The sequence below is a fragment of the Somniosus microcephalus genome, chromosome 11 (genome assembly GCF_052327205.1).
Source record: "Somniosus microcephalus isolate GS21.2 chromosome 11, FLI_Smic_1.0, whole genome shotgun sequence".
NCBI lineage: Eukaryota > Metazoa > Chordata > Chondrichthyes > Squaliformes > Somniosidae > Somniosus > Somniosus microcephalus.
In genome coordinates this window covers 9,354,044-9,379,304 of record NC_140997.1, presented here as the reverse complement: position 1 = coordinate 9,379,304, position 25,261 = coordinate 9,354,044, and the positions used below count along the sequence as shown (strand labels likewise).

General features: G+C 46.3%; 1 protein-coding gene across 5 annotated transcripts in view; it reads left to right on the top strand.

The window, feature by feature from the left end:
* The window catches only part of slc5a11 (solute carrier family 5 member 11), an 80,836-nt gene that overhangs the window by 16,437 nt on the left and 39,138 nt on the right, over nt 1-25,261 (top strand). Inside the window, exons 1-5 of one of the 5 annotated variants that reach the window (XM_086000139.1) lie at nt 3,782-3,970; nt 4,143-4,315; nt 14,148-14,219; nt 14,306-14,410; nt 24,012-24,071. In XM_086000139.1, the coding sequence (XP_085856265.1) occupies nt 4,181-4,315; nt 14,148-14,219; nt 14,306-14,410; nt 24,012-24,071 (372 nt within the window). In that variant the 5' untranslated portion in view covers nt 3,782-3,970; nt 4,143-4,180. Of the gene's footprint in view, nt 1-3,781; nt 4,039-4,142; nt 4,316-14,147; nt 14,220-14,305; nt 14,442-24,011; nt 24,072-25,261 lie in introns of those variants that run through there. The other 4 variants (XM_086000137.1, XM_086000140.1, XM_086000138.1 and 1 more) reach the window with 4 other exon arrangements.

The window sequence follows — 25,261 nt, the reverse complement described above, 5'->3', positions numbered from 1 at the left end:
GCGTCTCCGCGTCTGTCATTGAGCGCGATGCATATGCAATAGGTTGCCAGTAGTCATATTTTTGCAGAAGAACGGCACCGAGCCCACTCTGTGATGCATCTGATGATATCTTGATGGGTCTCGTTGGGTCATAAAACCTCAGAACTGGTTCCTCTGTGAGCAGTTTCTTTAGATCGCTCCATGACTTCTCATGCTCATGATTCCATTCCCATTCTATGTTCTTTTCAGTTAGTCTTCTCAGTGGCGCCATCTTTTCTGAGAGATTGGATATGAATTTACCCATGTAATTGATCATTCCATTAAACCTCTGCACATCCTTTTTGCATTGTGGCTTTGGCATATTCTCAATGGTGGACACCTTTCTGGGATCTGGTCTGATGCCCTCACTGCTAAGGATATCTCCCACGAATGTCAGTTCTGTCACCCCGAGCTGGCATTTCTCTCTATTCAGCTTCAGGTTTGTTTTCCTTGTTGCTTCCAGCACTTTTTTCAGTCTCTCGTCATGCTCAGTTCTCGTGGTTCCCCATACTATGATGTCATCCATTGATGTATCAACTCCCTTCAGGTGCTCATAGATCATATGGATAGTTTTGTGATACACTTCAGGAGCTGAGGCAATGCCAAATGGTAACCTTAGGAATCTGTATCTGCCAAATGGACTGTTGAACGTGCACAGTCTTGAACTTGCTTCGTCCAGTTTCATCTGCCAAAATCCTGATGATGCATCTAACTTGCTGAAATACTTTGCATTTGCAAACTGTGACATGATTTCCTCACGTGTAGGAAGCTTGAAGTGCTCTCTCTTTATTGCTCTGTTTAGATCTCTTGGATCCAGGCAAATTCTGAGCTTTCCATTCTTTTTGTCCACAACGACGAGGGAACTCACCCACTCAGTTGGCTCATCTATCTTCTGAATCACGTTCAGGCTTTCCATCCTGTCCAACTCTGCCTTCAGTTGCTTTTGAAGAGCAAACAGAACTTTTCTGCATGGATGTATGACTGTTGGCATACTTTTATCTACTCTGATCGTGTGTTCTCCTGGAAGGCAGCCTAGACCCTGAAATAGGTCTTTGTACTCTTTCATGAGTTCATCATAGACTGTCTCTCCTTCGCTTTCCACAACGAGGACTCTCTTTACCAGGCTCAGTCTCTCACAGGCTTTTAAACCTAGTATGGCTTGCACATCCTTTGGCACCACGATTAATGCTAGCGTGTGCTCTCTGTCCCTGTCCCTGTGTGTCTCTTTGACAATGCATCTTCCTTTCACTGGTATATCAGTACCTGAGTATCCTGTCACTTTCACTTTTATTCCATGTATCTTTGGTTTGGGTCTAATTTTCTTAAAATCAGTCTCTGATATCACATTAACTTGTGCTCCAGTATCCAATTTAAATGGAATGTGTATGTCATTCACTTTTAGTGTCAACATCCAGTCTCTTTTTTCTTTTTTGTTTTCAGACACAACATCCACATAGAACTCCTCTATCTCACTTTCATCTACTGCATGGACCTTGCTTTGTCGTGCTTGGTTCTTACAGCAACGGGCATAATGGTTGTTTTTGTTGCAGCTATTGCATGTTTTACCATATGCTGGACACTTTTTTGGTGGATGCTGTGTACCGCATCTACTACATGACTTTCGATTGCCCCTTTCATTTTTGTTTGCTGGCCACGCCTCTTTTTTCATATTGGCGCTCTTTTCATTAAACGGTTTGTGTCCGTTCATTCTCACTGCATCCACGTTGCAGCTACTGTCACTGAACAGCTCTTTTGCCTGCGACTTCACAGTCTCTGTAGCCCTACACAGTGCTATGGCTTTTCCCAGGTCTAGATTTTGCTCTCTTAGCAGTCTTTCCCTTAGACCATTATCTGGAATACCACACACCAGTCTGTCTTTTATCAGCGAGTCTGTCAGTCCCCCAAATTCACACGTTTTGCTTCTGTTTCTCAGTTCAGTCACATACTGATCAATAGTCTCTCCCGTTTTCTGTACACATGTGAAAAATCTGTGCCTCTCAAACGTCACGTTACGTTTAGGTATGCAGTAGGCCTCAAACTGTTCCATTATTTTATCCAGCTTCATTTTGTCTCCATCAGTAGCAAATGTGAAGTTATTATACACCTCCAGCGCTTCATCACCCACGACATGTAAGAACACTGACGCTTTCATTTTATCACTTTTCTCGTCAGCTCCGATTGCCGCTATATACAACTCCAAACGTTGTTTGAACCTCCTCCAATTTTCAGCCACATTACCTGTCAACTGAAGCTTCGCCGGTGGGTGTATTCCTACCATTTTTCACTTCATTAGCTATTCTCCAAAGGTAAGTAACGATGTTCTCTTTTGGCTTGCTAATATGTGGAGAGCTGATTTAACTTCAGATTTTTCCTCTTCATCTCTTTCAATCACTTCTGACACCATGTATTGATTTCTTTGTGGGTTCAATGACGAGACATTTATGAAAGAGAATGTCTTTTAATCTAAAGTTTGTTCAACTCAGTTAACAACATTACAGGAGACACCATCTTAGAGATCCATCTAAAACGAAACTAAAACTAAACTCTGCCTCTGTCACATGCCCTCTGCTGCTCAGGCATAAATAATCAAACAGGCAAATATGCTGGTAAGGCATCATAATCAAACAGGCAAATACCATCACTATTTGCTGATATCATTACAGGCACGTAGAGTGAAAAGTGGCCTATTTCCCAACACTGCCCTACATCACACTGAGAATGCAACATTTCATGCTTGAGCTTCAATAAAGCTAAGTCAATAAGCACATGTAGGCCACAACTTTCCAAGCCCCCAAACCAGCTGGTGGAGCCTCGGCCACAGCAGGCAACTTATTGGAGAACCGTGGCTACTGCGGCCCCAGTTTTCCATCCACTGACATTAATGGATGGAAAATCACAGGCAATCCACGATTTTCCAATTACCTGGGCTGGAGCGCTTCAGCTATGAAGAAAGACTGGACAGGCTGGGGTTGTTTTCCTTGGAGCAGAGAAGGCTGAGGGGGGACCTGATTGAGGTACACAAAATTATGAGGGGCATAGATAGGGTGGATAGAAAGGAACTTTTCCCCTTAGTAGAGGGGTCAATAACAAGGGGGCATAGATTCAAGGTAAGGGGCAGGAGGTTTAGAGCGGATTTGAGGAAAAACTTTTTCACCCAGAGGGTGGTTGGAATCTGGAACTCACTGCCTGAAAGGGTGGTAGAGGCAGGAACCCTCACAACATTCAAGAAGCATTTGGATGAGCACTTGAAATGCCATAGCATACAAGGCTATGGTTCAAATGCTAGAAAATGGGATTAGAATAGATAGGGCTTGATGGCCGGCGCGGATGCGATGGGCCGAAGGGCCTCTTTCTGTGCTGTATAACTCTATGACTCTATGACTATGCTTCCCACTGCCGGCAAGATCCTGTTAGTTGTTGGGCCTCTGAGACTTCCACCCATATTTCTCCTGAAAAAGAGAGTGTGACGAATGAAGGTGCAGCATTCTCATACAGCTCTGAGCATGTGGTCCATTAGTGGTATTGCCAGAGGCCTGGGAGCAAGTTGTTGGCATCTTGTGTAACTGGAGAGCAATGTGAATCACAGAGGGGAGGAGAATACTGGGCTGCTGGGAGATAAGGAGAAGGCTGTTAAGGTTCAGTTGGCTTTTATGCGATTTTATGCTCTCGCCATGCATAAATTATCAGATAAGTATACTTAAACTTTAACCCAAAGTGAATTTATTCCTTTACTTAATAACACCTAAGTTTGGAATTTGATCTTTAGAAGTATAGAGAGCGTGCAAATTCTTCTGTGCCTTGTTATTAGGGCAGCAGCTCCCACTGGTACTGAAGGATTACCGGCTTCTGTCTCTTCCCGTGTTGACCCGTCGCGCACGAGTGGCGAGACAGTGTAGCTCAGTCCTACCGCGTGATGTACATCTAAAGGTGGAGAGTTGTAGCTGGAAGCCAGGTAAGAGGCATCCAACAGGAACCACCCACTCTACCAGCGCTCTCCGAGATAAGACTGTCAGATTACAGGTAACTTTCAGGCGTCTTTCGGCATTTACAGACAGAATATTGTGATTTCCTGGTTATGAAAACCCAATTTGATTCTCTTCTTTAAAAAAAAATTCTTATCAAAGCCTGAGATAAGGAGGTGAAGACCAGGATCCCTTTGGCCATGGAGAAGACAGACAGCACCCCAGTCAGCACAGTGGACCCTACCCAACCTGCGATGGCACACCAAACCCTGGAGGTGGCTGATATTGTGGTCCTGGTGGTATATTTACTATTTGTCTTGGCTGTCGGACTCTGGGTAAGGGCTCTGTTTACTAGAAGCCGATTTTCTTGGCGGGGAATGGGGAGGGTGATGGATGGGAGTTGTGTGAGTTCAAACACACAGAGGAATGTCTGTGGATGATGGTACATTTGTGGTGGGAAGGGGAAGATGGACACAAGCCTGTTATGCAGTGACCAGATGCGGTGGTGGCAGGACAAGTTGAGAAGACTGTTAAAAAAAGCATACGAGATCCCTGGCTTTATAAATAGAGGCAATATGGGCAGGATTTTCATTGGGCCATGGAGGCAGGATTGGAGGCGCGTGGGGGGTTAAAATCTCGAAATCAGGGGGCACGAACCCATCCCACCCCCAACCCGCCTCCATGCCAGTTTCAAAGGAAGCGGATACCCGACCTGTGCTGGGAGCCGCCTCCCCGAGGCGGGAAGGGGATTAGTGCCAATTAACTGCCTGTTAACAGGTAGTTAACAGGCAGTTTTTAGCCTAATCCCTATTTTTATTCCTGAAGTGTGGGATTCCCGACAGCTCCAAACCACGGCAAGTTAGTGATGTGGACCGTCGGGCTGAAGGGCTTGGAGGGTTCGAGATATCCGGTGTTCAGGTGAGTGATGGGTGCATGAGTGCAGAGGTAAGTGTGTTTGGTGTGTGTAAAGTGTTTAAAGAAGTTTTACTTACCTTTACAGCCTTCCTTCCTTCAGGTCTCGGGAGTCGCTCATCTCAGCGGCACAGAAAGCAGAATGGCCGCGATCTGTCATAAGTTGCAGCATTCAGCTTTCTGTTCTGGAGAGATCTCTAAATCAGCCTGAGAGGAAGGAATTAACTTGGAGTACAGATTGTCAGTGTTTGACAGCTTCAAAGAGCTGTCAAACGCTGATATTTCATCTGTCAAAAGCCCTTGACAGATGAAATGTCAATCTGTGACGTCACCTGTTGCCGGGTGGCCCTTAATTGGCCTGCTGAGCCCGCTGGGTGAGCTCAACAAGATCAATCAAGTGAAAATTGCGTGGGTTGGCCACAACTCGATGGAGGCGGGACTACAACCCCAAAAGTTGTAGTCCCGCCTCCATCACGCCTCCAGTATCAAAATCCAGCCCATAGAGTACAACAGCAAGGAAGTTATGCTGAACCTTCATAAAACACTGGTCCGACCTCAGATGGAGTATTGTGTCCAACTCTGGGCACCACACTTTTTCGGAAGGATGTTAAGGCCTTGGAGAGGGTGTGGAAGAAATTTACTAGAATGTTTCCAGGGATGAGGGACTTCAGTTATGTGGAATGACTGGAGAAGCTGGGATTGTTCTCCTTTGAGCAGAGAAGGTTAAGGGGAGATTTGATTGAGGTGTTCAAAATCATGAACGGTTTTGATAGAGTAAATAAGGAGAAATTAGTGGTGGAAGGGTCGATAACCAGAGGACACAGATTTAAGGTGGTTGGCAAAAGAACCAGAGGCGACATGAGGAAAAAATATACGCAGCGAGTTGTTGTGATCTGGAACGCGCTGCCTGAAAGGGCGGCGGAAGCAGATTCAATAGTAACTTTCAAAAGGGAATTGGATAAATACTTGAAGGGAAAAAAATTTACAGGGCTATGGGGAAAGGGCAGGGGAGCGGGACTAATTGGATCGGCGGCATAGGCACGATGGGCCGAATGGCCTCCTGCTGTCATGGGAAAGTCTCCTGTATGACAATAGCAGGAATGGATTGTCCTCCACCTCTTCTTCAGGCTGGGTCACGTCAAAGAATCCAGGTGGATCACTGCACTAACCTGGAGAGCTTTGAGAGCCAGTCCTGGAGCAAGGAGAAATGTGTGGATCACCGTGCTGATCTATGATCTTGCAGTCTCCAGAACAAAGTTATCTTGGATTAAGTTTGATAAAGTGCCACATAATAGGCTTGTCTGCAAAGATGAAGCCCATGGAATAAAAGGGACAGTGGCAGCATGGATATGAAATTGGCTAAGTGACAGGAAACAGAGAGTAGTGGTGAATGGTTGTTTTTCGGACTGGAGGAAGGTATACAGTAGTGTTCCCCAGGAGTCGGTTCTAGGACCACTGCTTTTCTTGATATATATTAATGACGTGGACTTAGGTGTACAGGGCACTATTTCAAAATTTGCAGATGACACAAAACTTGGAAGTATAGTGAACAGTGAGGAGGATAGTGATAGACTTCAAGAGGACATAGACAGGCTGGTGGAATGGGCGGACACGTGGCAGATGAAATTTAATGCAGAAAAGTGCAAAGTGATACATTTTGGTAGGAAGATCAAGGAGAGGCAATATAAACTAAAGGGTACAATTCTAAAGGGGGTGCAGGAACAGAGAGACCAGGGGGTATATGTGCACAAATCACTGAAGATGGCAGGGCAGGTTGAGAAAGCAGTTAAAAAAGCATATGGGATCCTGGGCTTCATAAATAGAGGCATAGAGTACAAAAGCAAGGAAGTTATGATGAACTTTTATAAAACACTGGTTCAGCCTCAACTGGTGTATTGTGTCCAATTCTGGGCACTGCACTTTATGAAGGATGTGAAGGCCTTAGAGAGGGTGCAGAAAAGATTTACAAGGATGGTTCCAGGGATGAGGGACTTCAGTTACGTGGAGAGACTGGAGAAGCAGGGTGTTAGATCCGTGTGTTAATGGAGACACGGAATGCAGGAGTTGATTTAACAAGTGTTTACTGAACAAAGTCTGGAGGTGAACTAACAACACAAGACGCTACACAGGCTTATATACCTGAGTGGTCACTACTGGTACTACAGTATACAGGGGCTTCAAAAACATAGTTCCTCTTAAAGGTACATACACTACAATTCCTCCCCTTTTAGATAAATAGTACATAACATTTTAAGTAATCATTAAATAACATTTTTACAAGAACAATAATATACACATTTGCTGAAGTTAATCAATTACAAATTCAGTCTCTCTGGAGGCTTCCTGACTCGGTCCAGATAACGCCTCGGTGGTTTAGTAGGTTCTTTTGGCAAGGTCTATTCGGCTTCAATGCTAGTGTCGGGTTTATCTGGTTCCAGTGTCACCGGATTGGAGGTAGATACTATGGGTATCTTTGCTTCATCACTAGGCGTATAGAGTTGTGGTGTAGGTTGTCCTTTTTTGGATGACTCTATGATCTGGTCAGCATGGCGCCTTATTATGCTTTCTCCAATGTCCACGGTATACATCAGCGGTCCTAGTCGTGTGCAAATAGTTCCAGGCTGCCATTTCTCGGTACGGTAGTCCCGGGCCAAAACTGGTTGACCTATCTGGAAGGTTCTAGTTGGCCTTTCATTCATGCTTTGACATTGCCGGTTCTCTACGTCCCTTCTGACGTTTGGCTTGACCAAATCCAGCCGGCATCTTAGTCTTCTATTGAAAAACATCATGGCGGGGGTTTGGTTTGTAACCACATGTGTTGCATTCCTGTACGCAAACAAGAAGTTATCTACCTTATGTTGTAGATTTATGTCTTCATTACCCATGGCCTTTATGGCCTTCTTGAAGGTCTGGACAAACCTTTCAGCCAATCCATTGGTGGCGGGATGGTATGGGGCGGACGTGTAGTGCTTAACCCCATTGTTTTTTAAGAACTTCCTGAATTCTTCGGATACAAATTGCGGTCCATTATCAGAACAGATCTGTTCAGGCAGCCCATTCCTGGCGAATATGGTCCTTAATACTGTGATGGTTTTTTCCGTGGTGGTGGAGGACATCTTTATTACCTCCGGCCACTTGGAGTGTGCATCCACCGTGATTAAGAACATTGAGTCCATAAATGGACCAGCAAAGTCGATATGTACCCTTTGCCATGGAGATGAGGGCCACTCCCATGGATGTAGAGGGGTTTGTGGTGGGGCATTTTGGACCTTCTGGCATCCTAGACAGCTCTTGGTCATTTCTTCGATGTCTCCATCGATACCTGGCCACCACACAAACGCTCTGGCTAAGTTCTTCATTTTCACTCCACCCAGATGCCCCTCATGAAGCTCCTTTAGCACTCTATCCTTGAGTTTGGGTGGAATCACCACTCTGGATCCACACATCATGGTTCCTCGGCACACTGACAGCTGTTCTCTTCTTTGCGAGAATGCTGGCAACAGTGATTCGCCATGTGTTGGCCATCCCTTCACCGTTAAATCGTAGACTCGTGAGAGGGTCGGGTCATTTCGCGTTTCCTTTTCAATGGTAGAATTTGTCACCGGTAGACATTCGACTATGGTCGAGTGGAATATCTCCACTGGGTCCACTGTAGGCGCCTCTTCCACCGTTGGCAACGGTAGGCGCGATAACCCGTCAGCATTCCCATGCTGTTTTGTTCCTTTGTACACTATGTCATATTGGTGTGCCCCTAGGAAAAGGGACCACCTCTGTAGCCTTTGCGCTGTCATAATGGGAACGCCCTTTTTAGGGTTGAATATGGAGACGAGGGGTTGATAGTCAGTCAACAAGGTAAACTTTTGTCCGTGTAGGTAATGGTTGAATTTCTTCACCCCCCACACTAGGCTGAGTGCCTCCCTGTCGATCTGGGCATAGTTACGCTCAGCTGAGTTCAATGAGCATGACGCAAAAGCTATCGGCCGCTCCGAGCCATCAGGGAATCTATGCGATAATACCGCTCCCACGCCGTAAGGGGATGCATCGCACGCCAGTCTGATTGGCAGTGATGGGTTGTAATGAGCCAACACTTCCCTGGACGTGATCAAGCCTTTGCATTTATGGAAGGCACGTTTACAGTCTTTGCTCCATTTCCAAACTACTCCCGTTTGTAGCAGTGCGTTAAGCGGGTGCAGAACCGTCAACAAGTTTGGTAAAAATTTATGATAGTAATTTACTAATCCCAGGAACGACCTTAATTGTGAGACATTTTCAGGCGCTGGGGCCTTTACGACCGCTTCAATTTTTTCAGGTGACTTATGCAACCCTTCTTCGTTAATGACATGGCCACAATATGATATTTGTTTCTGGAAAAATTCGCATTTGGGGCGATTTGCTCGTAGGCCCCGTTCTCTCAGCCTTGTGAGCACCTGCTCCAAGTTGGCAAGGTGCTCGTTGTCGTTTTCTCCTGTTACAAGGATGTCGTCTAGGTAGCATTGAGTCCCCGGAATCCCTTGCAGGACTTGCTCCATAGCTCTTTGCCAGATAGCCGGAGCTGATGCCACTCCGAAAACCAGTCGATTGTACTGGTACAGGCCTTTGTGTGTGTTTATCGTGAGATACTTTTTAGAGGCCTCCTCAACCTCCATCTGTAGATATGCCTGTGCTAAGTCAATTTTGGTGAAACTTTTCCCTCCGGATAGTGAGGCGAAAATATCTTCTATCCTCGGAGGATACTGTACCGTGTGAAGAACTGGGTTTACAGTCACCTTGAAGTCCCCACAGATGTGAACTTTTCCCTGTTCTTCAGATTTATCATTATTCAACGTTTTCTTCATGACCGGGACGATGGGTGTTGCCCACTCGCTCCAATCTACCTTGGATAACACGCCTGCTTTTTCCAAATTCTCCAGCTCTGCCTCGACGGCTGGACGAATTGCGTATGGCACCGGCCTTGCCTTAAAAAACTTGGGAATTGCCGCATCTTCCACTTTTATTGAGGCGGTGGCGCCTTTCAGGGTTCCTAGTTCCTGTTGAAACACTTCTTTGGCATTAGCCAAGATTTCTTTTAATCGTCCAGGTATGACGTCATCATCGTTTTTTTTCTTACTGGTCACCGTCAGTGCCTGAATGGAGTGCCAGTCTAAACGTATCTTTCTGATCCATTCACGTCCCAACAACGGTGGACCACCATCTTGCAGAACGTATAAATACAACTTCTGTATTTCCTTGCTGTTGTATACAACAGGCACCCTTATTTTCCCTCTGGGGTATACTTTCTGCCCCGTATATGTCTTCAAGACAATGGATGTGTCTTTCAAAGGTATATGCGGAAATAGCCGCTCATAATCCCGTCGACTCATGACGGTCAGAGCTGATCCTGTATCTAGCTCCATTTTGACTGGGGACCCCGCTATCGTGAGGGTAACCCAAATGGTCTGGTAATCTTCTTTGGCAATTACATTATGTAATTTGAGACAGCTTAGTCTCTTGTTTCCGGAGTCGCTATCGCTCTTCTGGTCTTCGGAGCTACTGTCCGTCATCATTTGTACCTTTCTGTACTTTTCCTTATTGACCTTTTTACTGTCAGCGGATTTCTTTCCAGATCTGCATACACGTGCAATGTGTCCCATCTTTCCGCATTGCCTGCATGCTTTGTCCTTGAACCAGCAGTCCTTCTGGTCATGGGTGGATCTGCCGCAGCGATAACATCTCTCGAAACCCCATGTCATTTCATGGGTGCCGAAGTCCTGTGGCTTTTGCTGTATCTCTGCAGCTCCTCTTGCTGCTGCTTCGTATGATACAGCCACACTGAAAGCCTTGTCCAGTGTCAAATCTTTCTCAGAAAGTAGTCTTTTCTGTGTTCCTTCGCTTAGGAGACCGCAGATGAATTTGTCTCATAGAGAATCTGCCAGTCCTGCCCCGAATTGGCAGTGCTTTGACAGCTTTTGTAATTTGGTGAGGTAATCAGCGTTACTTTCATTCTTGTGCTGATTCCTCCTGAAGAATTTGAATCGTTCCGCTATCAGCAGCGGTGTTGGGTTTAAGTGCTCCTGTAAGGTATCAACAATCTCCTTAAAATTCTTGTCCATCGGTTTGGCTGGAGTGATCAAGTTTCGTAACAGCCCGTATGTCCTTGCGCCCATCAGATTTAGAAGTACCGATGCCTTTTTATCATCCGCTACTTCATTCGCCTTGCAATATACCTCCACTCTTTCCACATATGTGGTCCAATCTTCTATATCACTATCGAAAGCAGTAATATTGCCAGTCTTCGGCATCTTGAAAATCTAAAATGGCGCTTCCCGCGCTTTTCTTTCTTCCCCGCCGAGTTAAGATGGCGCCTCCTGCGCTTTCCCGCCGCTGCCACTGCTGCCAACGCTGTTGCTGGCGATTAATTTTTTTTTTTTTTTATATATCGCTTCAATAGTTTCTCCGTTACTTGGAGAACCGTTCCCGTCGTGGAGCGGACCCTCTGGGACTTTCCCCTCCCTCTGCTCGGTCCGAACGCCGACCTGCTTTGCAGCACCGGCCGCGCCCTGAGTGCTCCACCCTCTCTCTCTCTTTGCTTCTGCTTCCCGACTCGCTGCCCGGCCCCGTTGCAGAGCCACCCGATCGAGCTCTAGCCCGCCGCAGCCCAGGAAGGATCAGTGCACTACCTGCCACCAGCCCGTTTAGCTGGGGAAACCACAGACTGGAGACCAAGCCTGGCCCTCGTTTTCGAGTTTCTTTGAGTTATTTTTTTTTTCCTTGCTTCTGGCTTCGACCTTCGTCTGAGGAATCGATCCCCTTGAGGTGCTGCCGAATTGCAGGTAAGTTCATTTCTAACTCGTCGCCACTGTTAGATCCGTGTGTTAATGGAGACACGGAATGCAGGAGTTGATTTAACAAGTGTTTACTGAACAAAGTCTGGAGGTGAACTAACAACACAAGACGCTACACAGGCTTATATACCCGAGTGGTCACTACTGGTACTACAGTATACAGGGGCTTCAAAAACATAGTTCCTCTTAAAGGTACATACACTACACAGGGGTTGTTCTCCTTAGAGCAGAGAAGGCTGAGAGGAGATTTGATAGAGCTGATCAAAATCATGAGGGGCCTGGACAGAGTAGATAGAGAAACTATTCCCATTGGCGGAAGGGTCGAGAACCAGAGGACACAGATTTAAGGTGATTGGCAGAAGAGCCAAAGGCGAAATGAGGAAATACTTTTTTACACAGCGAGTGGTTATGATCTGGAATGTACTGCCTGAAAGGGTGGTGGAGGCAGATTCAATCGTGGCTTTCAAAAGGGAGTTGGACAAGTACCTGAAGGAAAAAAATTTGCAGGGCTACGGGGAAAGGGCGGGGAAGTGGGACGATCAGGGGAATTTATAATGGGGAACAAAGAAATGGCAGACCAATTAAATAAATACTTTGGTTCTGTCTTCACAAAGGAGGATACAAATAACCTCCCAGAGATGTCAGGGAACATAGGGTCTAATGAAAGGGAGGAACTGAAAGAAATCAGTATTTGTAAGGAAATGGTGTTAGGGAAATTGATGGGATTGAAGGCCGATAAATCCCCAGGGCCTGATAATCTACATCCTAGGGTACTTAAGGAAGTGGCCCTAGAAATAGTAGATGCATTGCTGGTCATCTTCCAAAATTCAATAGACTCTGGAACAGTACCCATGGATTGGAGGGTAGCTAATGTTACCCCACTATTCAAAAAAGGTGGTAGAGAGAAAACGGGGAATTACAGACCGGTAAGCCTGACATCGGTAGTGGGGGAAATGCTAGAGTCCATTATAAAAGATGTAATAGCAGAGCACTTGGAAAACAGTGACAGGATCGGACAAAGTCAACATGGATTTACAAAAGGTAAATCATGCTTGACTAATCTACTGGAATTTTTTGAGGATGTAACTGGTAAAATAGATAAGGGAGAACCAGTGGATGTGGTGTATTTGGACTTTCAAAAGGCTTTCGATAAGGTCCCGCATAAGAGATTAGCGTGTAAAGTTAAGGCACATGGGATTGGGGGCAAGGTATTGACTTGGATAGAGAACTGGTTGGCAGACAGAAAGCAAAGAGTTGGAATAAACAGGTCTTTTTCCGAGTGGCAGGCAGTGACTAGTGGGGTACCGCAGGGATTGGTCCTTGGATCCCAGCTACTCACAATATATATTAACGATCTAGACGAGGGAACTAGATGTAATATCCCCAAGTTTGCAGATGACACAAAGTTGGGTGGGCATGTGTGCTGTGAGGAGGATGCCGAGAAACTCCAGTATGATTTGGACAGGTTGGGTGATTGGGCAGAAGCATGGCAGATGCAATATAATGTGGATAAATGCGAGGTTATCCACTTTGGTGTCAAAAACAGGAAGGCAGATTATTATCTGAATGGCAATAGAGTGGGAGAAGGGGAAGTGCAACGAGACCTAGGTGTCTTTGTGCACCAGTCACTGAAGGTAAGCATGCAGGTGCAGCAGGCGGTTAAGAAGGCAAATGGTATGTTGGCCTTCGTAGCGAGAGGGTTTGAGTACAGGAGTAAGGATGTCTTGCTGCAGTTGTACAGGGCCTTGGTGAGACCACATCTTGAGTATTGTGTGCAGTTTTGGTCATCTGATCTGAGGAAGGATGTTCTTGCCATGGAGGGAGTGCAGCGAAGATTCACCAGGCTGATACCTGGGATGGCAGGAATGACGTATGAGGAGAGATTGGGTCGATTAGGCTTATACTCACTGGAGTTTGGAAGAATGAGAGGGGATCTCATTGAAACTTATAAAATTCTAACATGACTAGACAGACTGGATGCAGGAAGGATGTTCCCGATGGTCGGGGAGTCCAGAACCAGGGGTCACAGTCTAAGGATAAGGGGTAAGCCATTTAGGACAGAGATGAGGAGGAATTTCTTCACCCAGAGAGTGGTGAACCTGTGGAATTCTCTCCCACAGAAAGCAGTAGAGGCCAATTCATTAAATATATTCAAGAAGGAGTTAGATATATTTCTTAAGGCTAAAGGGATCAAGGGATATGGAGAGAAGGCAGGAACAGGGTACTGAATTTGGATGATCAGCCATGATCTCATTGAATGGCGGAGCAGGCTCGAGGGGCAGAATGGCCTACTCCTGCTCCTATCTTCTATGTTTCTATGAGCTGAAGTGCTCTTGCAGAGAGCCGGCACGGGCTCGACGGGCCGAATGGCCTCCTTCTGTGCTGTAACCATTCTATGATTCTATGATTAAGAATGATGCATTGTTTCTGTCAGTCTATGTACAGGACAAAGAGGAACACTGTCAAAGGCTACTTCCTAGCTGGGAAGGACATGATATGGTGGCCGGTGAGTATTTTGGCTCGTGATTTCATTGGCTGACTGTAGAACTTGACATTGTCTGTTCTGAGACTTCTTTCCCTCTCCTCCATTAGATCGGAGCGTCGCTGTTTGCCAGCAATGTGGGAAGTGGCCATTTTATTGGATTGGCTGGCACAGGAGCAGCCTCTGGGGTTGCAGTCGGAGCGTACGAGTTCAACGTGAGCTCCTTTAACACACTTTCCTTTTTATGTGAGTCAGTAGAGAAAGGTTACCTGTTTATAAAGACTCTGTCTTCCCTCTCCAGATTGTTGTTATGGGCAGTCTGACTGCCCGGCTGTTTGAGATTGGGAACACCGCTGTAAAATAACACAATACTGCCGATTGCGTAAAAGAGAGCAATTGCGTGGTATTTACCCAAAGACCTTCATAGCAAAGTATTTCTGTACCTAAACTATTCCCATTCTCTCTCCTGAACTATTACATTCCTTGTAAATCATAGGCTTCTGTGACAATGGGTCCCAACCATTTCAAAACCTTCTACAACGCTGTCAGTAGAAAGAGCCGGCACAGGCACGATGGGCCGAATGGCCTCCTTCTGTGCTGTATCATTTGATGATTCTTGGAGCAGTCGAAGAGGACATCATAAACTTTTACAATTCAACCTTTTACATACCCTGTACAAACATACATACATCGAGTGTACAGTGGGATTAGTGATCCTTGTATCACGAGGAATAACAAAATCCAAATATTAAAGTGATCTCCGAAATGAATATCCCAATTCTCCATGGGATTTGCTCAGCCTTAGAACTGAGTCATCAAATCTGGGCAGAGGACGAGTAAATACAACGTGGATAAATGAAGGATTTGAGTGTGATTATCTAATGTAAGGCTGTTAACCCAGCTAATCAGGTCATCTCAAGGATCACAAGTAAATAAACAGGTTATTTAACCATCTGAAACTATGACAGAATTATAACATTTGTAGCTAAGCAGGTGTCAGCTTGCCTCAAAAATAACAAACAACGGGTGTGAAATTGGACCCTGCTTCGTCTGTTTTTTGGGTCCAAAGCCCATCAACTCTTGTTGCCAATCACACACGACTGAAACGCACAGGGAGTGTGTCAGTCACCATATTGGTGAGGGCCCCTTAGATTTCCTGAGCTTTAGGCCAATTGCCTATAAAAATCCAGGGCCTAACACCTGTTTCAGTTCCCTTTGCTAAATTGGATCACGTCTGAAGGTCATGGTCAAGGCCCAACCCCGGGGTCTTCAGTACATTACTTCAGTGTAGTATTGAGCGAATGCTCTGTTGTTGAAGGTGCCGTCTTTTGGGCCAAGGCCCTGTCTGCTTGTTCAGATGGACATCATAGATCCCATGACACTATTATAAGAAGTGCAAGGCAGTTCTCCTGATGTCCTGGTCAATATTTATCCTTGAACTAACATCACCAAAACACATTAACTGGCTACTAATCTCATGTTTGTGGGATTTGGCTGTGCGCTAGTGTTTTCCTACATAACAAAGGCGACTACACTTCAAAATAATTCATTGGCTATGAAGTGCTTTGGGACATACTGAGGACATGAAAGATGCTGTATAAATGAAAGGTCTTTCTTTCTTTAGCTAATGTTTGATGAATAAATTGAGGCAAAGCTCCAGAATATCCCTGTTACATTACAATCTACAATATTCAACCCTGACCACATTCCACAGATAACATTTCAGGTCTACATTCTGGTGTTGCATAAATTATTCAAAAATTGTCTGTGTCTACGTTTACCCTCATCACCCTGACCATGTTGTTAGTTAGACATTTGCCCAGTTCCTGTTTAAAGCAGTTAAAGAATATAACAACTTTTTGACACACATTCAACATTATGTGGGAAAGAAACTTCTGATTTCCAGATTCACTTGTGTGTTATGGGCCATTCATCCAACAGTCCAACATTGCTGCATCTCACTCTTCCTTCAATGGTTCCAGACATTTTGTATACGGGCATCATATTGGCCTGTTCCCAATCTACTGATAACTCTTCAATGTCCAGTGACTCCCTCATAATTATTGTTAATGCCTCACAAATCTTTGCCTGAGTCTCACTCAGTACTCTGGGATAAATACCATTCCTTCCTTGTTGTTGTTTTAAACCCTTTTAGCTTGTCTAGACTTCATCTTATTTACTTTAAAGACTTTGGCCAGTGTTGTGTATGTACCTTTAAGAGAAGAACTGATTCTATACTGCAGTACCGGCAGTGACCACCCCTGTATATAAAGCCATAGCAGGCTTCTGTACTTCAGTCTTGAATTACTCTCTGTTCAGTAAATACCTGTTTTATTGTTCTCCTGTAGTCTGAGTATTATTGATCCTCGGACACTACACTGGCGACGGGCAGGTTTGAACTCACCTGCAGTACTGCATCACCTCACGGGGATCTTTTCCCTGAAGAGAAGCTTCTTGGAGGTCGAAGTCAGAACGGCGGGCGTCGACCGCGGGCAACCGCCCAGGGATCCATCGGAGAGTTGCAGGGGAGGCTGTGGAGAGCTGGGCCTGGCTCCCCAGTCGAGGTGTTCCAGCAAGTCGTGCTGGTAGCAGGTAGTGCGCTGACCCTTCCGGACTGCGGCGGGCTCGGGCTCGATCGAGCGGCTCTGCAAAGGGGCCATGCAGCGTCGTCGGGAGGAAGAGAGAGAGAGAGGGTGGAGCGCACAGGGCGCGGTCGGTGCTCAAGAACAGGGCAGCGTGGAGAGGATAGAACGCGGGAAAGGAAAAGTGAGATGCGCCGAAGCCGCGGGTTGCCGCCATTACCCTGTAGAACGCTAGGAGCAGCGTGGCAGCAAGGGGAAGAAGGAAAAGCACGGGAGGCGCCATTTTATTACATTGGGGAAGAAGAAAAAGCGCGGGAGGCGCCATTTTAAATCACCCAAGATGCCGAAGAGTGGCAGTATCACTGCTTTCGACAACGAGGTAGAAGACTGGACCACGTATGTGGAAAGAATTGAAGTGTACTGCAATGCCAATGAGGTGGCCAATGGAAAGAAGGCGTCGGTAGTATTAAATTTGATGGGCACGAGAACGTACGGCCTATTGCGGAATTTAATTACCCCAGCAAAACCACGGAGAAAACTATTGCAGTCCTACGGACCATCTTCGCCAGGAATGGCTTGCCAGAACAGATTTGCTCCGACAATGGGCCACAGTTTGTGTCCGAGGATTTCCGGAGGTTTCTGAGGAATAATGGGGTGAAACATTACACATCTGCCCCATATCATCCAACCACAAATGGATTGGCTGAGAGGTTTGTTCAGACCTTTAAAAAGGCAATAAAGGCAATGCATAATGACGACATACCACTACAACACAAGGTGGATAATTTCTTGTTTGCTTACCGGAATGCGACACATGCAGTCACCAACCAAGCTCCAGCCATAATGTTCTTCAACCGAAGGCTAAGATGTCGCCTGGATTTGCTCAAACCAAACATAAGACGAGATGTTGAAGATAAGCAATTCCAGCACATAAATGAGAAGCCAACCAGGAGCTTCAAGATAGGGCAACTGTTGAGTCTGTGTGTCCCGGTTATGTTTATTATAAATCACTGGACACAGACAACAAGAATAACTTTAACAGGTCTTTACTATTCGGAGGTCAGGGCTGAACTGCCCAGCAAATCACTACACAACGTTTATATACCGGTGTGGTCACCACCGGTATTACAGTATACAGCAGCCAAGAGAAAGTAGTACATCTCTTAAGGTAGTTCTCTTAAGGTGGAACAGGTTACATACACCACAATCCTCCCTTTTTAGCTTAACAGTGTATATCCCCATTTAACATAACATAATAACATATATATATACAACTTAATGCAAAACAGTTCAAAGATTCAGTCTCTGAGGAGGCCTCCTGATCCGAGTTGGATAATGCCTTTCAGGGGTCTCTGATTCTCGTTGCTGGGGTGACTCATCTAGTTGATCTCTTATGGATTGGACATCATCATCAGGTACATTCACTTCTGAGGTAGATGCTTCAGGTTCACTAACTTCTTCCACGGTTGTCTCTGCCGTAACCCTGGGTTCGACCCTTGTTCTCGATTCTACCAGTTGGTCAGCATGACGTCGTATTACATTTTCACCAATATCTACCGTGTACATCAGGGGTCCTTGTCTGGCCCGAATTGTTCCAGATTGCCATTTCTCATTTTTATAGTCCCGGGCTAACACTGGTTGTCCTATTTCGAAACTCCGAGTGGTCTTGTTATTTATATGCTGGAACTGTTTGTTTTCGACTTCCCTCCGCACATTTGGTTTTAACAAGTCCAACCTGGACCGCAACCCCCTGTTATAGAACATCATGGCAGGACTTTGGTTTGTCACTGCATGAGTGGCATTTCGATATGCCAGTAGGAAATTGTCCACCTTGTGTTGCAGTGGAATCTGATCTTCGCTCATGGCCTTTATTGCTTTTTTGAACGTTTGTACAAATCTCTCGGCCAACCCGTTTGTAGCCGGATGATATGGGGCAGAGGTATAATGTTTCACCCCATTCTTCTTCATGAATTTCTGGAATTCTTCTGACACGAACTGCGGTCCGTTGTCTGAACATATTTGTTCTGGCAATCCATTTCTTGCAAATATCGTTCTTAGCACCGCGATCGTCTTTTCCGAGGTAGTGGTAGTCATCTTAATCACTTCTGGCCATTTAGAATGTGCGTCCACCGCAATTAAAAACATGGAGTCCATGAATGGACCAACAAAGTCAATATGTACACGTTGCCATGGGGTTGAAGGCCATTCCCATGGATGCAGCGGTGCAATCGGAGGTGCATTTTGAACTTTTTGGCACCCTGAGCAGCTTTTCGTCAGATCCTCTATCTGTTGGTCGATACCCGGCCACCACACATAAGCCCTAGCAAGGCTTTTCATCTTGACTCCCCCCAGATGACCTTCATGCAGTTCCTTTAGAACTCTCTCTCTTAACTTAGGAGGAATAATCACCCTTGTTCCATACATCAATGTTCCTTGACAGACGGACAGCTGTTCTCGTCTTGCTGAGAATGCCTGTAACAGTGGATCACCATGTGCTGGCCATCCCTTCACTGTCAATTCGTAGACCCGGGACAGTGTCGGGTCGTTCCTGGTTTCTCTTTCAATACTTGCATTGGTGACTGGTAAACATTCGATGATGGTCGAGTGAAATAACTCAACAGGGTCAACCGTCGGTGCCTCCTCCGCTGTAGGTAGTGGCAGGCGCGACAGCCCATCAGCATTACCATGCTGCTTTGTACCTTTGAATTCAATCTGATATTGATGTGCCCCTAGGAAAAGGGACCATCTCTGGAGCCTTTGTGCTGTCATCACCGAAACACCCTTCTTAGGGTTAAAAATGGATACCAACGGCTGGTGGTCTGTCAGTAGCGTAAACTTTTGGCCCTGCAGGTAATGATTAAACTTCTTTACTCCCCACACAAGGCTGAGAGCCTCCCTATCTATCTGAGCATAGTTGCGCTCAGCGGAGGTCAATGATCTGGATGCGAACGCGACTGGCCTCTCCAAGCCATTTGGCAACTTGTGTGAGAGTACTGCCCCAATACCATATGGAGAAGCATCACGAGCCAAACGAATAGGCAGCATTGGGTTGAAGTGAGCCAACACTTCCTCTGAGGTGATCAATGCCTTGCTTTTGTGAAAGGCCCTCTTACAGTCCTCGCTCCACTTCCATGGTACCCCCTTCTGCAAAAGAGCGTTCAGCGGGTGCAGCACCGTGGATAAATTTGGCAGAAACTTATGGTAATAGTTAATCAACCCTAGGAACGACCTCAACTGGGATACATTATCCGGAGCGGGAGCCTTCACAACAGCTTCGATCTTGTCAGGAGACTTATGAAGCCCCTCCTGGTCAATGACATGACCACAGTACGAGATCCGCTTCTGAAAGAACTCACATTTCTGGCGATTAACTCGAAGTCCATATTCTTTCAATCTGGTGAGCACCAGTTCCAAATTTGCAAGATGTTCCTCATCATCATCTCCTGTAATCAGAATATCGTCCAGGTAACATTGTGTGCCTGGAATTCCCTGTAATACCTGCTCCATGGCCCTCTGCCAAATTGCTGGAGCTGATGCCACTCCAAAAACCAGTCTATTATACCGATACAAGCCTCTATGTGTGTTGATCGTGAGATACTGGCGTGACTCTTCCTCAACTTCCATCTGTAAGTACGCCTGCGCCAGGTCTATCTTGGTGAAGTGTTTCCCGCCAGACAACGAAGCGAAGATATCCTCAATCCGCGGAAGCGGATATTGCACCGTGTGAAGCACCGGATTAACAGTGATCTTGAAATCTCCACAGATGCGAACCTTCCCCGGTTCCCCCGGCTTGTTGCTCGATGAACGCTTCATGACGGGAACAATGGGCGTGGCCCACTCACTCCAGTCCACCTTAGACAGTACTCCTGAACGTTCTAGCCCTTCCAGCTCAGCTTCCACAGCAGGTCGTATCACATAAGGTACCGGTCTGGCTTTGAAAAATTTCGGGTTTGCATGTTCTTCAACCTTGATGGTTGCCGTAATTCCTCTCAGTGTTCCCAGTCCCTGTTGGAACACCTCTTTAGCATCGTCCAATATTCTGGACAATCGTTTAGGTTTGACATCTTTTTTTACCGGAATCTACCGTTAGTGCTTTTAAGGAATGCCAGTCCATATTTATTCTCCTGATCCACTCCTGTCCCAGTCGTGGTGGACCTCCCTCAGGTAGCACATATAAGTCCATTCCTCGGCTTTCTTTGCCCTTGTGGACCACCTTTACCTTTATCTTTCCGATGGGGTATACTCTTTGCCCCGTGTATGTTTTCAATACAATCTCCGTATCCCGTAGGGGAATATGTGGGAATAACCTTTTGTAATCTTGCTTATTCATGACCGTCAATGCCAATCCAGTGTCCAATTCCATCTTCACTTGGACTCCTGCTATCTGAAGTGTGACCCAGATAGTTTGGAGGTCTGCTTCATTGCCTACATTGTGTACTCTTAGACAACCCAGTTCCTTACTGCTGGAGTCTGAATCTGACTTCTGTTCATCCGACCTGTTCTCTATCACCTTGTGTACCTTTCTGCACTTTTCCTGCGGTGACTTTTTGTTGCTGGTCTTCTTTCCTGACCGGCATACTTTAGCTATGTGACCAAGCCTGCCACATTTTCTGCATTCCTGATTTTTGAACCAGCACTGGTTCTGATCGTGCGTTGTCTTTCCACAACGATAACACTTTACTGCACCCAAGGCCATTTGATTGGTGCTGAGTTCCGATGACCTTAGCTGCATTTCCGCAGTGCCTCTCACTGCGGCTTCGTGCGATGCTGCAATAGTGACAGCTTTATCAAGCGTAAGATCATTCTCTTCTAGCAGTCGCTTTTGTGTTCCTTCTTTTAACAATCCACACACAAATTTATCTCTCAGCGCATCTGCTAGTCCTGTTCCAAACTGACAGTACTTTGATAGCTTACGCAGTTCAATTAAGAATTCAGCGTTGCTTTCTTCTTTCAGCTGCGTTCTTCTGTAAAATTTAAATCGTTCCGCTATCAGCAGCGGCGTGGGGTTTAAATGATTTTTCAGGACAGTAACAATATTCGCGAAAGTCTGATCCGACGGTTTATCTGGTGATACAAGGTGCTTCAATAGCCCGTACGTCCTCGCACCCATTGAGTTTAATAAGGTTAGTGCTTTCTTATCATCTGGTACCTCATTTGCTTTACAATAAACTTCCATGCGTTCTACATACGTGGCCCAATCTTCGACATCGCTATCAAAAGCATTGATGTTACCATGTTTAAGCATCCTTGCAAGTTTCTTTAAATTTTCTTTTTCCCAAAATGGCGGCTTCCCGCGCTTGTCTTCTTCCCCCGCCTACTAAAATGGCGGCTTCCCGCGCTTGGCAGTTTTTCCCGCGCTCGTCTTCTTCCCCCGCCGACTACAATGGCGGCTTCCCGTGTTTGCCTTCTTCCCCCGCTGGCTGCAATGGCGATTGCCGTGCTGCTGCCGTTCTCGCCTCCCCAGCGGTTCTCAATTCCCCGACGCTGCTTTTTGCTCCCCCGCGGTTCCCGTGGGCATTCACGCTTCCCCTGCTGTTGCGCCTCTCAGCCCCACTTGCAGGCCGGTCCTTTACACCGGCTGCGGTTGAGTTCTCCGCGGTTCTCGTGGCCTTAACGCTGCCCCAGTCGCTGCGCCTCTCGGCCCCGATTGCAGCCCGGCCCTTTTCACCGGCCGCGGTCGAGTTCTCCGCCCTTTTTCCTCCGTTTTCCCTCCCCTACTCCACAGCCAACGCGGCCGACTTTCTGCTCGTGTCGCTGATCAGCTTACCCACCACCGTGGGAGAAGGGATGATCACTGCCTGTCGCTGATGGAGGGCTTCGTGGTCAGAATTTTTCTTTTTAACCCGGGTTCTCGATGCCTCCCGTGCGATGTGGTGCTCAGCAGGATGATGAGGGCGGATGCCTCTTCTCGACGCCCGTTCTGAGGACGAAGCTGCCTTGGATGTAAAACTGCCGCAGGGTAAGATCGGACTCGTCACCACTGTTGAGTCTGTGTGTCCCAGTTATGTTTATTATAAATCACTGGACACAGACAACAAGAATAACTTTAACAGGTCTTTACTATTCGGAGGTCAGGGCTGAACTGCCCAGCAAATCACTACACAACGTTTATATACCGGTGTGGTCACCACCGGTATTACAGTATACAGCAGCCAAGAGAAAGTAGTATATCTCTTAAGGTAGTTCTCTTAAGGTGGAACAGGTTACATACACCACAGCAACCAGTCTTGGCCCGCGACTACCGAACAGAAAAATGGCAGCCAGGAACGATATGCACACAGCAGGGACCACTAATGTACACAGTGGACGTTGGAGAGAGCATCGTGAGACGCCATGCTGACCAGATTCTAGAGTCACAGGAACAAGCCAAACCCATACCACGAGCAGGTGCACCTGGTAATCAACCCGAAGTACAGATTGCGTCTACCTCAGAAGCAGTGGTATTGGAAGCTGATGAACCAACCAATGACAATGAGCCAGAATCAACTCCGCCGCAAGAACAGGATACTTGAGAAAGGCGTTATCCAGTCAGGATCAGGAAGCCTCCTCAAAGACTGAACTTATAAATGATTATTTCAGTTGATGTATATAGTACAGAGAAAATTGTAATTGTAATTAGTTATTATTTAGTTGTTAAATGAATGTTATGTACTGTTTATCTAAAAGGGGAGGAATTGTTGTGTATGTACCTTTAAGAGAAGAACTGATTCTATACTGCAGTACCGGCAATGACCACCCCTGTATATAAAGCCATAGCAGGCTTCTGTACTTCAGTCTTGAATTACTCTCTGTTCAGTAAATACCTGTTTTATTGTTCTCCTGCAGTCTGAGTATTATTGATCCTCGGACACTACAGCCAGGGGAATGGAGGGGTGGTGGTAGTCACTGGTGGGGGGTCAGTGGGGACGGACGGTCACTGGGGGGATGGACGGTCACTGGGGGGGGGGGGCGACAGTCACTGGAGGGGCGGAGGGTCACTGGGGGGGCGGCAGGAATGGTTACTAGGGAGGGTCACTGGGGGGGTGGGGATGGTCAGTGGGGGTCACTGGGGGGGTGGATGGTCACTGGGGGGGTGGATGGACGGTCACTGGAGAGGCGGACAGTCACTGGGGGTCACTGGGGGTCACTGGGGTGAATGTAACTCTTGTCTGGGGGGGTAAGACCATAACACACGGTGATAGAATCTTCTTGCTCCAGTTCTACTGTAGTAATTTCCCTCTTTTTCTTTCCTTAGGGGATGATTATTCTAATCCTGCTGGCCTGGTTTTTTCTCCCCATCTACATTGCAGCTGAGGTAAAGTTTTTCAACTTTTCTGGAACAAACTGATCACTTTCATTCACTGGAAAATGTCCTATTTCTGCTTTTTATTTGCTCCCTGCTGGGTTCCTCTGAGCACAGTGAGGGAGCGCTCTAACCAAGTGCTACATTCCTCCTGATTACTATCAATTTTGGGAAATTTTATTTGACTGAGCAGCTCTCTGAATGGGTTCAGTCCCACTGACACGCAATGTGTATGCAGTGGCCAGGAGATGAGGCAGGGAATCCCTTTCGTGGGTTGCCCGCTCAACAGGCATTCGCACGATACAACGATAATGGAGTTGTTGACTAATCGTGACAATCAATGTCAAAAAAGATTTTACATTTCATAAAAACATAAGAAATAGGAGCAGGAGTCGGCCATTTGACCCCTCAAGCCTGCTCCGCCATTCAATAAGATCATGGCTGATCTTCTACCTCATCTCCACTTTTCTGCACTATCCCCATATCCCTTAGTTCCCAAAAATGTATCGACTTCTGTGTTGAATATACTCAACGACTGAGCCTCCACAGCCCTCTGGGGTAGAGAATTCCAAAGATTCACCACCCTCTGAGTGAAGAAATTTCTCCTCATCTCAGTCCTAAATGGCCGACCCCTTATTCTGAGACTGTGACCCTGTGTTCTAGATTCCCCAGCCAGGGGAAACATTTTCTCAGCATTAACCCTGTCAAGCCCCTTGAGAATTTTAATATGTTTCAATTAGATCACCTCTCATTCTTCTAAACTCGAGGGAATATAAGCCTAGTCTACTCAATCTCTCCTCATAGAGCAATCCCCTCATCCCAGGAACCAGTCTAGTGAACCTTTGGTGCACTCTCTCTCAGGCAAGTATATCTTTCCTTATTTCACAACCTCAGGATGTCACAAAATGCTTTACAGCCAATTAAGTGCTTTTTTTGAAGTGTGGTCACTGTTGTAATGCAGGAAACGTGGCAGACAATTTGCACACAGCAAGATTTCACAAACAGCAATGAGATAATCAACAGATTTTTTTTTAAAGTGCTGTTGGTTGAGGGATAAATATTGGCCAGGTTACGCTGGGAGAACTCCCCTGCACTTCTTCGAAATAGTGCCGTGGGATCTTTTACATCCAACCTGAGCCTCGGTTTAACATCTCATTTGAAAGACAACAACTCTCAACAGTGCAGCGTTCCCTCAGCACTGC